This window comes from Anolis sagrei, chromosome 11 (assembly GCF_037176765.1).
Source record: "Anolis sagrei isolate rAnoSag1 chromosome 11, rAnoSag1.mat, whole genome shotgun sequence".
In the NCBI taxonomy this organism is placed as follows: Eukaryota; Metazoa; Chordata; class Lepidosauria; order Squamata; family Dactyloidae; genus Anolis; species Anolis sagrei.
In genome coordinates this window covers 34,308,750-34,323,675 of record NC_090031.1, presented here as the reverse complement: position 1 = coordinate 34,323,675, position 14,926 = coordinate 34,308,750, and the positions used below count along the sequence as shown (strand labels likewise).

The following is a 14,926-nucleotide window of genomic DNA, read 5'->3' as shown; positions in this document are numbered from 1 at the left end:
ACAATTCCATCAGTGTCTGCATCCAAAAAATCCTGGTTGTGCTCTGCGAGTGCAGCATTATTCCGAATGAAGCAGAGAGTGTTTGAGGATTGGCACATCGGTAGGGAGACCAAGATGCTTGTTTATAAAGCTATTCTCTTCCCAACCCTGTTATAGGCCTGCGAAACGTGGACTGTCTACAGATGTCACACTTAACTCTAAAACGATTCTATCAGTGTTGCTTCTGAAAAATCCTGCTTGTGCTCTGCGAGTGCAGCGTTCTTTCGAATGAAGCAGAGAGTGTTTGAGGTCTCAGACATCGGTAGGGAGACCAAGGGGCTTGTTTATAAAGCTATGGAATCCCTATGGAATCGTTCCAGGAGTTGCATGTGATGTCTGTAGACAGTCCATGTCTTGCAGGCGTATAGCAAGATTGGGAGGGGAATAGCTTTATAAACAAGCCCCGTGGTATCGCTATGGAATTGTATTGTTGAAGGCTTTCATGGCTGGAATCACTAGGTTCTTGTGGGTTTTTTCGGGCTATAGGGCCATGTTCTAGAGGCATTCTCTCCTGACGTTTCGCCTGCATCTATCGCAAGCATCCTCAGAGGGAGTGAGGTCTGTTGGAAGTAGGACAATGGGTTTATATATCTGTGGAATGGCTGGGGTGGGGCAAAGAGCTATTCCCCTCCCTATGGAATTGTTCCAGGAGTTGCATGAGATGTCTGTAGACAGTCCACGTCTCGCAGGCATAGAGCAGGGTTGGGAGGGGAATAGCTTTATAAACAAGCCCCTTGGTATCCCTATGGAATCGTTCCAGGAGTTGAGTGAGACATCTGTAGACAGTCCACGTCTCGCAGGCATAGAGCAGGGTTGGGAGAGGAATAGCTTTATAGACAAGCCCCTTGGTGTGATGTCTGTAGAAAGTCCACGACTCGCAGGCGTATAGCAGGGTTGGGAGGGGAATAGCTTTATAAACAAGCTCCTTGGTATCCCTATGGAATTGTTCCAGGAGTTGAGTGTGACGTCTGTAGACAGTCCACGTTTTGCAGGCATAGAGCAGGGTTGGGAGGATAATAGCTTTATCCTCCCTATGGAATAAAAATTCCCTATGGAATTTTTCCAGGGGTTTCGTGTGACGTCTGTAGACAGTCCGCATCTCACAGGCATAGGGTTGGGAGGGGAATAGCTTTATAAAAAAAAACCCTTGGTATCCCTATGGAATTGTTCCAGGAGTTGCATGTGATGTCTGTAGAGAGTCCACGCTTCGCAGGCGTATAGCAGAGTTGGGAGGGGAATAGCTTTATAAACGAGCCCCTTGGTGTGATGTCTGTAGACAGTCCACGTCCCGCAGGCATATAGCAGGGTTGGGAATAGCTTTATAAAAAAAACCCTTGGTATCCCTATGGAATTGTTCCAGGAGTTGCATGTGATGTCTGTAGAGAGTCCACGCTTCGCAGGCGTATAGCAGAGTTGGGAGGGGAATAGCTTTATAAACGAGCCCCTTGGTGTGATGTCTGTAGACAGTCCACGTCCCGCAGGCATATAGCAGGGTTGGGAATAGCTTTATAAAAAAAACCCTTGGTATCCCTATGGAATTGTTCCAGGAGTTGCATGTGATGTCTGTAGAGAGTCCACGCTTCGCAGGCGTATAGCAGAGTTGGGAGGGGAATAGCTTTATAAACGAGCCCCTTGGTGTGATGTCTGTAGACAGTCCACGTCCCGCAGGCATATAGCAGGGTTGGGAGGGGAATAACTTTATAAACAAGCCCCTTGGTCTCCCTATGGAATTGTTCCAGAAGTTGCATGTGATGTCTGTAGACAGTCCACGTTTCACAGGCATAGAGCAGGGTTGGGAGGGGAATAGTTTTATAAACAAGCCCCTTGGTCTCCCTATGGAATCGTTCCAGGAGTTGCATGTGACGTCTGTAGAGAGTCCACGTCTCGCAGGCATAGAGCAGGGTTGGGAGGGGAATAGCTTTATAGACAAGCCCCTTGGTATCGCTATGGAATTGTTCCAGGAGTTGAGTGTGATGTCTGTAGACAGTCCACGTTTCGCAGGCATAGAACAGGGTTGGGAGGGGAATAGCTTTATAGACAAGCCCCTTGGTCTCCCTATGGAATCGTTCCAGGAGTTGAGTGTGACGTCTGCAGACAGTCCACGTCTCGCAGGCATAGAGCAGGGTAGGGAGGACAATAGCTTTATAAACAAGCTCCTTGGTATCCCTATGGAATTGTTCCAGGAGTTGAGTGTGATGTCTGTAGACAGTCCACGTCTTGCAGGCATAGAGCAGGGTTGGGAGAGGAATAGCTTTATAGACAAGCCCCTTGGTGTGATGTCTGTAGACAGCCCACGTCTCGCAGGCGTATAGCAGGGTTGGGAGGGGAATAACTTTATAAACAAGCCCCTTGGTCTCCCTATGGAATCGTTCCAGGAGTTGCATGTGATGTCTGTAGACAGTCCACGTTTCGCAGGCATAGAGCAGGATTGGGGGGGGGGGGGGCAATAGCTTTATAGACAAGCCCCTTGGTGTGATGTCTGTAGACAGTCCACGTCTCGCAGGTGTATAGCAGGGTTGGGAGAGGAATAGCTTTATAGACAAGCTCCTTTGTGTGATGTCTGTAGACAGTCCACGTCTCGCAGGCGTAGAGCAGGGTTGGGAAGGGAATAGCTTTATAAACAAGCCCCTTGGTATCCCTATGGAATTGTTCCAGAAGTTGCATATGATGTCTGTAGACAGTCCACTTTTCGCAGGCATAGTGCAGGGTTGGGAGGGGAATAGCTTTATAAACAAGCCCCTTGGTATCCTCTATGGAATCGTTCCAGGAGTTGAGTGTGACGTCTGTAGACAGTCCACGTTTTGCAGGCGTAGAGCAGGGTTGGGAGGATAATAGCTTTATCCTCCCTATGGAATAAAAATTCCCTATGGAATTTTTCCAGGGGTTTCGTGTGACGTCTGTAGACAGTCCGCATCTCGCAGGCATAGGGCAGGGTTGGGAGGGGAATAGCTTTATAAAAAAAAACCCTTGGTATCCCTATGGAATTGTTCCAGGAGTTGCATGTGATGTCTGTAGACAGTCCACGTTTCGCAGGCGTATAGCAGGGTTGGGAGGGGAATAGCTTTATAAACAAGCCCCTTGGTGTGATGTCTGTAGACAGTCCACATCCCGCAGGCGTAGAGCAGGGCTGGGAGAGGAATAGCTTTATAGACAAGCCGCTTGGTGTGATGTCTGTAGACAGTCCATGTCTCGGAGGCGTATAGCAGGGTTGGGAGGGGAATAGCTTTATAAACAAGCCCCTTGGTATCCCTATGGAATTGTTCCAGAAGTTGAGTGTGACGTCTGTAGACAGTCCACGTTTCACAGGCGTAGAGCAGGGTTGGGAGGGGAATAGCTTTATAAACAAGCCCCTTGGTGTGATGTCTGTAGACAGTCCACGTCTTGCAGGCATAGAGCAAGGTTGGGAGGGGAATAGCTTTATAAACAAGCCCCTTGGTGTGATGTCTGTAGACAGTCCATGTCTCGCAGGCGTAGAGCAAAGTTGGGAGGGGAATAGCTTTATAAACAAGCCCCTTGGTGAGATGTCTGTAGACAGTCCACGTCTCGCAGGCGTAGAGCAGGGTTGGGAGGGGAATAGCTTTATAAACAAGCCCCTTGGTGTGATGTCTGTAGACAGTCCACGTCTTGCAGGCGTAGAGCAGGGTTGGGAGGGGAATAGCTTTATAAACAAGCCCCTTGGTGAGATGTCTGTAGACAGTCCACGTCTCGCAGGCGTAGAGCAGGGTTGGGAGAGGAATAGCTTTATAGACAAGCCCCTTGGTGTGATGTCTGTAGACAGTCCACGTCTCGCAGGCGTAGAGCAGGGTTGGGAGGGGAATAGCTTTATAGACAAGCCCCTTGGTATCCCTATGGAATCGTTCCAGGAGTTGCATGTGATGTCTGTAGACAGTCCACGTTTCGCAGGCACAGAGCAGGGTTGGGAGGGAAATAGCTTTATAGACAACCCCCTTGGTCTCCCTATGGAATTGTTCCAGAAGTTGAGTGTGACGTCTTTAGAAAGTCCACGTTTCACAGGCATAGAGCAGGGCTGGGAGAGGAATAGCTTTATAGACAAGCCCCTTGGTGTGATGTCTGTAGACAGTCCACGTCTCGCAGGCATAGAGCAGGGTTGGGAGGGGAATAGCTTTATAAACAAGCCCCTTGGTGAGATGTCTGTAGACAGTCCACGTCTCGCAGGCATAGATCAGGGTTGGGAGGGGAATAGCTTTATAAACAAGCCCCTTGGTGAGATGTCTGTAGACAGTCCACGTCTCGCAGGCATAGATCAGGGTTGGGAGGGGAATAGCTTTATAAACAAGCCCCTTGATATCCCTATGGAATCGTTCCAGGAGTTGCATGTGACGTCTGTAGACAGTCCATGTTTTGCTGAGACTTGAGTCGCTATGGTTCAAATCCTAATCTACCCATAACGAAAGCGCCGCATGAAATGAGTGAAGCGCAGAGCATACGGCGCTTGGCTTCTTAATCCCACGACAAGGGCTTCTTATCCCATCTCAAGTATTTGAATTATGCGGGGAAACCACACGCGGAGGAGTCCCGCCGTGCCCTTTCCACTCCCTGGCCCATTTCCGCCGCAAGCCGTGGGCGCCGCTTGCCCATCCGTGTAGTGACCCGTGTTAAGCGTCCAGTCCGCTAATCCCATTCTTCTTTCCAGCGGGTAATAAATAGCAGCATTAACACGGGCGCTGCTCTTCGGAAATTGAAATTAATGAGGTTGATTCTCTCACTCGCCGGGTCTCTCTCTCTCTCTCTTTTTTTCCCTTTCTTCCTTCTCTCCTTCCCTCCCCTTCCTTTCCCTCCTTTCAGCCTTATGATCATTACCATAATGAGATGAAAGCGCCTCCGCCGCTTAATAGCGTCCTTTTAAAAAGCGAGGCGAGCCTCGTAATGGAAGAGGAGATGGCGAGGACGACGAGAGGAGGAGGAGGAGGAGGAGGGCCACTCTCCGGACAACTTCTCCATCCTTTCATGGTTTCATGGCCACAATCAATGGCTTGCTGTGAGTTTGCCAGGCTGCCTGGCTATGTTCCAGAAGCATTCTCTCCTGACATTCCGCCCACAACTATGGCAGGCATCCTCAGAGGTTGGGAGATCTATATCTGTAGAATAATGTCCAGGGTGTTGCAGGCAAGTGTGAATGTTGCCGTTGGACACCTAGATTAGCATTGAATAGCCTTGCAGCTTCAAAGCCTGGCTGCTTCCTGCCTGGGGGAATCCTTTGTTGGGCGGTGGGAGGAAGAACTCTTGTCTGCTTGAGGCAAGTGTGAATGTCGCCATTAGCCACCTTGCTTAGCATTGAATGGCCTTGCAGCGTCAAAGCCTGGCTGCTTCCTGCCTGGGGGAATCCTTTGTTGGGAGGTGATTAGCTGGCCCTGGTAGTTTCTTGTCTGGAATTCCCCCATTTAATCACTTCCCAACAACAAAACTCAAGGTGGGTTATATATCTGCGGAATAATGTCCAGAGTGGGAGAAAGAACTCTTGTCTGTTGGAGGCAAGTGTGAACGTTGCTGTTGGACACCTTGACTAGCATTGAATGGCCTTGCTGCTTCAAAGCCTGGCTGCTTCCTGCCTGGGGGAATCCTTTGTTGGGAGGTGATTAGCTGGCCCTGGTAGTTTCTTGTCTGGAATTCCCCCATTTAATCACCTCCCAACAACAACAAGACTCAAGGTGGGTTATATATCTGCGGAATAATGTCCATGATGGGAGAAAGAACTCTTGTCTGTTGGAGGCAAGTGTGAGTGTTGCCGTTGGACACCTTGATTAGCATTGAATGGCCTTGCAGCTTCAAAGCCTGGCTGCTTTATGCCTTGGGGAATCCATACTTGGCACCTGTGACTTGACGACAGTTATATATTTCTGGAATAATGTCCAGAGTGGGAGAAAGATCTCGTCTGTTGGAGGCAAGTGTGAGCGTTGCCGTTGGCCACCTTGATTAGCATTGAATGGCCTTGCAGCTTCAAAGCCTGGCTGCTTTCTGCCTTGGGGAATCCATACGAGGCTGACACTTGGCAGCTGTGAATTGACGGCAGTTAAATATTTGTGGAATGATGTCCAGGGTGGGAGAAAGAACTCTTGTCTGTTGGAGGCAAGCGTGAATGCTGCCATTGGACACCTTGATTAGCATCGAATGGCCTTGCAGCTTCACAGCCTGGCTGCTTACTGCCTGGGGGGATCCTTTGTTGGGAGGTGTTAGCTGGCCCTGATTGGTTCATGTCAGGATTTCGCCCATATATATATGTGGTTTTGTGCATATGTATGTGTGTATATATATATATATACACACACACACACAAACATATATATATATAGCTGTTCCCCACCCCGCACTGCTGTGTCCCAGTCTGTGTATATGTGTTTTGTGTGTGTATATATTTGTGTATATTTGTATAAACGTGTGTTTGCATATAGATATGTGGTTTTGCGCATGCGTTGTAATGTATTTTTTTAATTTTTTGGCTTTTTAAGTCCCTTCCGCTGTGTTTTTCAGTGTTTTTATGAGTGATGGTGACTCCCTCAACCTGCGAAGAAGGCAAGGGCAAACCTCCTCTGGAGAAACCTCACCGAGAAAACCCTGGGAGAGGGTCGCCGTGAGTTCAGCTCCGCGGGAAGACACACCGCAGCGTGGTGCTATTTATACTTCCTCTCTTTCGGTGGCGCTTCCCAGTGGCAAATGTTGCCGGCGCCCATGCTGTGGGGTCGTAACACAGCTTCACGGCCTCTAAACATCAGACCTCATACGTTTCCGAGAAATGGAGGGTGCGTGGCGGGATGCGCCACCAAATTCTCCGACCCCCGACCGTGGCTTTCCAATCTGCTTTTCATTTTGCTGCTCCTCATTTGGGGGCAAAAGAATTAGCACAGGAAGCTGCCTTCCATCATTCCCTTTAACAACAATTCCCTCACAACAGACCTCTCAACCTCTGAGGATGCCTGCCATAGATGTGGGCAAAATGTCAGGAGAGAATGCTTCTGGAGCATGGCCAGACAGCCCGGAAAACTCACAGCCACCCAGTGATACCGGCCATGAAAGCCTTCGACAACACTTTGAAGTTTGTTCCTCTCCCAAACTGAATTCTGATGCAAATCCATGAAGCAGCACCAACAGGACCAATGTGTCTGGCCTAACTTCCTGGAACTGCCTCCATAGAATCATAGAATCAAAGAGTTGGAAGAGACCTCATGGGCCATCCAGTCCAACCCCATTCTGCCAAGAAGCAGGAATATTGCATTCAAATCACCCCTGACAGATGGCCATCCAGCCTCTGCTTAAAAGCTTCCAAAGAAGGAGCCTCCACCACACTCCGGGGCAGAGAGTTCCACTGCTGAACGGCTCTCACAGTCAGGAAGTTCTTCCTAATGTTCAGATGGAATCTCCTCTCTTGTAGTTTGAAGCCATTCTTCCATTGCGTCCTAGTTTCCAAGGAAGCAGAAAACAAGCTTGCTCCCTCCTCCTCTCTGTGGCTTCCTCTCCCATATTTATACATGGCTATCATGTCTCCTCTCAGCCTTCTCTTCTTCAGGCTAAACATGCCCAGCTCCTTAAGCCGCTCCTCATAGGGCTTGTTCTCCAGACCTTTTATCATTTTAGTCGCTCTCCTCTGGACACATTCCAGCTTGTCAACATCTCTCTTGAATTGTGGTGCCCAGAATTGGACACAATATTCCAGATGTGGTCTAACCAGAGCAGAATAGAGGGGTAGCATGACTTCCCTTGACCTAGACACTATGCTCCTATTGATGCAGGCCAAAATCCCATTGGCTTTTTTTGCCACCACATCACATTCCTGGCTCATGTTTAACTTGTTGTCCACGAGGACTCCAAGATCTTTTTCACACGTACTGCTCTCGAGCCAGGCCTCATTGTCCCCCATTCTGTCTCTTTGCATTTCGTTTTTCCTGCCAAAGTGGAGTCTCTTGCATTTGTCACTGTTGAACTTTCACTTTGCCCAATCCATGTGTGGATGGTAGGAATGGCAGTCCAATCCAGGTGGAGGATGCCCAATTGGGGGCCGTGCTGGCTTCCATTAAAAAGACACCAGGAGCAGAAGAGAGTGGCCATGCTCACCTGCGCTGCTTCTTCTCCAGCTCGTGGTTCCGCCCTTGCTGGCCTTCCAGGTGCAGCTTGGTGTCCTGCAGCTCCGCCGTCAACCGCTGGCACTTCTTCTTCAGCGTCTGGAGGGAGCGCTGCGTCTCCTCGCCGTCCGCCTGCAAGTCCGTCAGCTGCAAAGGGAGTCAGGGGGACATCAGTGGTCTGAGGTGGGACCCCAGACCACCAAAAAGGACAAGGAAGGAAGGGGACCTGGACCAAGCACAGTGAACATCTGATCCCCAATGTGCTTGGGAGCAGAGGGAGCCCCCCATTTTGCATGTGAGGAAGAGGGGGAAGCTCACCCGCCGCTCCAGCTGCCGCTTGCTCTGCTGCTCGGCCTCCAACTTGTCCTCAAACTCCTGCTGCAAGCGCTTCTTGGTGAAGTCGATCTCGCGGATGGCGCGCTCGTACTTCAGCCGCCATTCGCCACCTGGGGTAAAGCATGGATGTGGAGAGTACATTAATAATAATAATAATAATAATAATAATTCTGATTCTGGCAGCCCAAGGACAAGCCATTCGAACCAAAGCCATCAAAGCCAGAATTGGAAAGTCGACAACAGATCCCAAGTGTAGACTCTGCAAGGAAGCAGATGAAACAATAGATCCCATCCTCAGCTGCTGCAAGAAGATTACGGACAGACTCCAAGCAGAGGCACAACACCCTTGCTCAGATGATTCATTGGAACTTGTGACACAAAGACCATCTGCCTGCGGCAAAGGACTGGTGGGATCACAAGCCAGAAAAGGTTACAGAAAATGAACACAAAACAATGGATCCCATCCTCAGCTGCTGCAAGAAGATCGCGCGGACAGACTCCAAGCAGAGGCACAACACCGTTGCTCAGATGATTCATTGGAACTTGTGACACAAAAACCATCTGCTTGCGACAAAGAACGGGTGGGATCACAAGCCAGAAAAGGTTACAGAAAATGAACACAAAACAATGGATCCCATCCTCAGCTGCTGCAAGAAGATCGCGCGGACAGACTCCAAGCAGAGGCACAACACCGTTGCTCAGATGATTCATTGGAACTTGTGCCACAAACACCATCTGCTTGCGACAAAGAATGGGTGGGATCACAAGCTGGAAAAAGTTACAGAGAATAAACACAGCAAACTCCTCTGGGACTTCTGGATTCAGACAGAGAGAGTTTTGGAGCACAAGACTCCTGACCTCACAATTGTGTCAAAAAACAAAGTATGGATTTTCGATGTCGAACTGCTAGGTTGGCAGGAGCTGGGGCTGACAGCGGGTGCTCACCCCGCTCCCCGTATTCGAACCACCAACCTTTTGATTAGCAAATTCAGCAGCTCAGCGGTTTAACCTGCTCTGCATTTATGCATAATAATAATAATAATAATAATAATAATGATAATAATAATAGATGAGGGTAAAGGGTTTCCCTTGACATTGTCTAGTTGTGTCCAACTCTAGGAATTGGTGCTCATCTCCATTTCTACGCCAAAGAGCTGGCGTTGTCCATAGACACCTCCAAGATCATGACTGCATGGAGTGCCGTTACCTTCCCGCTGGAGCAGTCCCTATTGATCTACTCACATTTGAATGTTATCGAACTGCTAGGTTGGCAGAAGCTGGGGCTGACAGCGGAAGCTTGCTCCGCTCCCCGTATTTGAACCTACGACCTTTTGGTCAACAAGCTCAGCAGCTCAGCGGTTTAACCCACTGTGCCACTGGGGGCTTCGTATATAGATATAGATATTGATAAATATATGTTGTTGTTCATTCATTCAGTCGTTTCTGATTCGTCGTGACCTCCTGGACCATCCCATGCCAGAGCTCCTGTCAGCTGTGGCCACCCCCAGCTCCTTCAAGGCCAATCCAGACACTTCAAGGATGCCATCCATCCATCTTGTCCTTGGTTGGCCCCTCTTCCTTTTTCCTTCCATTTTTCCCCAGCATAAGATAAATATATAGGTAAAGGTTGTCCCCTGACATGAAGTCCAGTCATGTCTGACTCTGGGGTGTGGAGCTCATCTCCATATCTAAGCCGAAGAGCCAGCATTGTCTGTAGACACCTCCAAAGTCATGTAGCAGGCATGACTGCATGGAGCACTGTTACCTTAGCTTCCCGCCGGAGCGGTACCTATTGATCTACTCACATTTGCATGTTTTCGAACTGCTAGGTTGGCAGAAGCTGGGGCTGACAGCGGAAGCTTGCGCCGCTCCCCGTATTTGAACCTACGACCTTTTGGTCAACAAGCTCAGCAGCTCAGCGGTTTAACCCACTGCGCCACTGGGGGCTCCGTATATATAGATATTGATAAATATATGTTGTTGTTCATTCATTCAGTCGTTTCTGATTCGTCGTGACCTCCTGGACCATCCCATGCCAGAGCTCCTGTCAGCCGTGGCCACCCCCAGCTCCTTCAAGGCCAATCCAGACACTTCAAGGATGCCATCCATCCATCTTGCCCTTGGTTGGCCCCTCTTCCTTTTTCCTTCCATTTTTCCCCAGCATAAGATAAATATATAGGTAAAGGTAGTCCCCTGACATGAAGTCCAGTCATGCCTGACTCTGGGGTGTGGAGCTCATCTCCATATCTAAGCCGAAGAGCCAGCGTTGTCTGTAGACACCTCCAAAGTCATGTAGCAGGCATGACTGCATGGAGCGGTGTTACCTTACCTTCCCGCTGGAGCGGTACCTATTGATCTACTCACATTTGCATGTTTTCGAACTGCTAGGTTGGCAGAAGCTGGGGCTGACAGCGGAAGCTTGCGCCGCTCCCCGTATTTGAACCAACGACCTTTTGGTCAACAAGCTCAGCAGTTTAACCCATTGCGCCACTGGAGGCTTTGTATATAGATATAGATATTGATAAATATATACAGGTACCTCTATATCTGTATAATCTCTGTGTGCAAACTTGATTTCCCTTTGGAATTGGGACAAAGAAGAGGGAGAAAGTGAGGACCACTGGGTAGAGCAAGACTTGAAGGTCCAAGGAACTCACCTGAGTCATCATCGTCCATCTCGCCGTTGAGCTCGGCCGCCCGAATGAGCCGGGCCTCCATCACCTCCATCTCCATGGAGTCCATCTGCTTCTTGAGGGCATCGTATTTGGCCTGGAGGAAGAGGAGAGAGGCATCAGCATGGAGGACCTTCTCCTCCCCATGTCAAACCCTTCCAAATTACCCCAGAATGAGAGGTCAAAGACTCGGCTTCCGGGCATCTGGACTCACCTGGAGGTCCTTCATCTCCTTCTCCGTCCGCAGCCGTTCTGCGGTCTCCGAGTCCAGGAGCTGGGAGGCCGACTCGCCCGTGTTCCTCTCGTCGGTCAGCTCCGAAGTCAGCTCCGAAATCTGCGGAGAGACGCAAAAGAGGGTTGCCGTAATCCGGAGTCAAATGGGTATCTCAGGAAACCCCGGGGAGGGGGACGCACCTTGCTCTCCAAGCGGTCTCCGCTCAGGCGCAGTTCGTTCCGCTCCTTCTCCACCTTCTCCAGGCGGCTCTTCAGCTGCTGGATCTCCTCCTGTCGAGAAGGACAACGGCAGGTGTAGGCCAAAGGGACAACCGTCTCCTTACAAGAGGCTTTCGCTATTCAAGCCTGATTTTATCCAGGTATTACCGCATTAAAGAGGCTTTTCGATTGAGTGGCCAAGGCTTCGACGTGCTTTCGGTCTTCTTACGCAGCTCTCGTTGTCTTGTCTGAGGCCATAAAACCCTCAGATAGAGCAGCCAACCCAATCTCTAAGTTTGAGTGGACTGGAAGGCACATCATAACAACAACAGCCGGCCATTTTGGGTCTGACGCTTCGTTTTGGTACTTTTTTTTATAGTTTTACAGGTCACAATCCATTTTATTTTGCCTTCTGGCAGCATCACCACATAATGAAAAAATGATCCTGTTGCTTGTTTACATTTCCAACAGGTATTTTTCCAAGTAGGAAATTTAGGTACCACTTACGTGGAGAGGCTAATTTAACTAATTTACGAGGCCATAAAAATCTCCAGCAAGTATGCAAAGAATGAGGAAGTACTTCATCAGTATCACAAACGGACAGTGAAGCGACAGCTCTCCTGGTGGCCAGAAGCTGGAATGTTGAATAGCCTCTGAGTGTCTGTCTATACATGTTATGTGCCTGTGGCATTGAATGTTTGCCATGTATATGTACATTGTGATCCGCCCTGAGTCCCCTGCGGGGTGAGAAGGGCAGAATATAAATACTGTCAATAAATAAATAAATAAATATTTGTTGATCTATTGATAATCAATCAATACCTACTCACAATTGCATGTTTTCGATCTGCTAGATTGACAGGAGCTGGGGCTGACAGGGGGAGCTCACTCCGCTCCTAGGATTCGTACCGCCGACCTTTCAGTCAGCAAGTTCAGCAGTTGAACAGTTTAACCCGCTGCACCACCAGAGATAATTTGCAGCTCAAAGCAAAGGTACCTATTGATCTACTCACAACTGCATGTTTTCGAACTGCTAGCTTGGCAGACGCTGGGGCTAACAGCGGGAGCTCATCCCGCTCCCCGGATTCGAACAGCCAACCTTTCGGTTAGCAAGTTCAGCAGCTCAGCGGTTTTACCCACTGCACCGCCAGGGGGAATTTGCAGTTCAAAGCAAAGGTACCTATTGATCTACTCACAACTGCATGTTTTCAAACTTCTAGGTTGGCAGACGCTGGGGCTGACAGAGGGAGCTCATACTGCTCCCAGGATTCGAACTGCTGCCCTTTCGGTCAGCAAGTTCAGCAGCTCAGCGGTTTAACGCACTGCACCGCCAGGGGGAATTTGCAGTTCAAAGCAACAGTACCTATTGATCTACTCACATTTGCATGTTTTCGAACTGCTAGGTTGGCAGAAGCTAGGGCTGACAGCCGGAGCTCACCCCACTCCTCGGATTCAAAATGCCAACCTTTCAGTCAGCTCAGCGGTTTAACCCCCTGCACCACCGGGGGGAATTTGTAGTTCAAAGCAAAGAGGTACCTATTGATATACTCACAATTGTATGTTTTCGAATTGCTAGGTTGGCAGGAGCTGGGGCTGGCAGCGGGAGCTCACCCTGCTCCCTGGATTTGAATCTGCGACTTATTGGTCAGCAAGTTCAGTGATTTAACCCATTGCACCACAAGGGGAAATTTGCAGCTCAAAGCAAAGGTACCTATTGATCTACTCACAATTGCATGTTTTCGAATTGCTAGGTTGGCAGGAGCTGGGGCTGGCAGCGGGAGCTCACCCTGCTCCCCAGATTCGAACCGCCAACCTTTTGGTCAGCAAGTTCAGCGGCTTAACCCGCTGCGCCGCTGTCATGTAAGATGGTCCAAACATTTGGAAACTCACCCCGCTCCCCGGATTCAAACCTGCGACCTTTCGGTCAGCAAGTTCAGCGGCTTAACCCGCTGCGCCGCTGTCATGTAAGATGGTCCAAACATTTGGAAACTCATCCCGCTCCCTGGATTCGAACCTGTGACCTTTCGGTCAGTACGTTCAGCGGTTGAACCCGCTGCGCCGGCGTCATGTAAGGTGGTCCAAACATTTAGAAACTCATCATGCTCCTCGGATTCAAACTTGCAACCTTTCGGTCAGCAAGTTCAGCGGCTTAACCTGCTGCGTCACCGTCATGTAAGATGGTCCAAACATTTGGAAACTCACCCTGCTCCCCGGATTCAAACCTACGACCTTTCGGTCAGCAAGTTCAGAGGTTTAACCCGCTGCGCCGCCGTCATGTAAGATGGTCCAAACATTTGGAAACTCACCCCGCTCCCTGGATTCGAACCTGCAACCTTTCGGTCAGCAAGTTCAGAGGTTTAACCCGCTGCGCCGCTGTCATGTAAGATGGTCCAAACATTTGGAAACTCACCCCGCTCCATGGATTCGAACCTGCAACCTTTCGGTCAGCAAGTTCAGCGGCTTAACCCGCTGCACTCCTGTCATGTAAGATTGTCCAAACATATATATTTTTTTGGAAAATTTTTCCAACAGTGAATAATAATATATTTTATTTTCCGGAATACGCACATCTTTGCCCCGGATCTGGTCCTCGGTGAGCTGGACTTCAATGAGGGGCCGGACGGTGGTGAAGAGCTTCCACCACGGCCAGTCCTTCACGCCTTTGTTCTTCTTGATGTTCTTCTGCACGCAGCGGATGGCCAGGTCCTGGATCTGTAGGACAACAATTCCCCCCGCCCTGATGAGTTCCCATTTTGTCGTTTTGCTTCTCCCTGCCCCGAAACACCTTCTTCTCCCGAGGCCGTAAAGCCTAATCTTGCTGAAAACACGGGTAATAATAAGGGAGGGAACGAGAGTGTATGCACGCCGTAATAAACAGAGTAGCTGACACAGCTCTTTAATCTTAACCTAACCACTTCTGCTCAAACGGCTCCACCTCCACCATGCGCAGCTTTGGAAGGCGCGCAAGAGAAGGAGGAATGGAAAGGAAGAATCCCATAACCAGGAAGCAAAGGGAGAGTATTTTCCCTGGAAAGACAGAGGCAAAAAACCCATGCCAGGGAAAACTTCATCCTAGATTGTATGTGTTTCCTCCACCACAGACGCTCCAGTGAGCAGGAGATACCCATGTCCCTCCCTCCAATGACATTGCATGAACCCAAGGAAAGGTTTTCATACGAAAAAAAATTTCATTCTAGGTTGTATGTGTTTCCTCCACCACAGACTCCCCAGTGAGCAGGAGACACCCATGTCCCTCCCTCCAATGACATTGCATGAACCCAAGGAAAGGTTTTCATACGAAAAAAAATTCATTCTAGGTTGTATGTGTTTCCTCCACCACAGACACCCCAGTGAGCAGGAGACACCCATGTC

The 14,926-nt window shown here is 49.5% G+C and overlaps 1 protein-coding gene across 5 annotated transcripts in view; it reads right to left on the bottom strand.

The window, feature by feature from the left end:
* Nucleotides 1–14,926, bottom strand: part of MYO18A (myosin XVIIIA) — a 264,342-nt gene that overhangs the window by 100,158 nt on the left and 149,258 nt on the right. For all 5 annotated transcript variants that reach the window (XM_067472195.1, XM_067472196.1, XM_067472197.1 and 2 more), the window contains 6 exons: nt 14,123–14,266; nt 11,537–11,626; nt 11,337–11,456; nt 11,108–11,219; nt 8,433–8,560; nt 8,107–8,261 (listed from right to left, as the gene is read on the bottom strand). In XM_067472195.1, the coding sequence (XP_067328296.1) occupies nt 8,107–8,261; nt 8,433–8,560; nt 11,108–11,219; nt 11,337–11,456; nt 11,537–11,626; nt 14,123–14,266 (749 nt within the window). The remainder of the gene's footprint in view (nt 1–8,106; nt 8,262–8,432; nt 8,561–11,107; nt 11,220–11,336; nt 11,457–11,536; nt 11,627–14,122; nt 14,267–14,926) is intronic.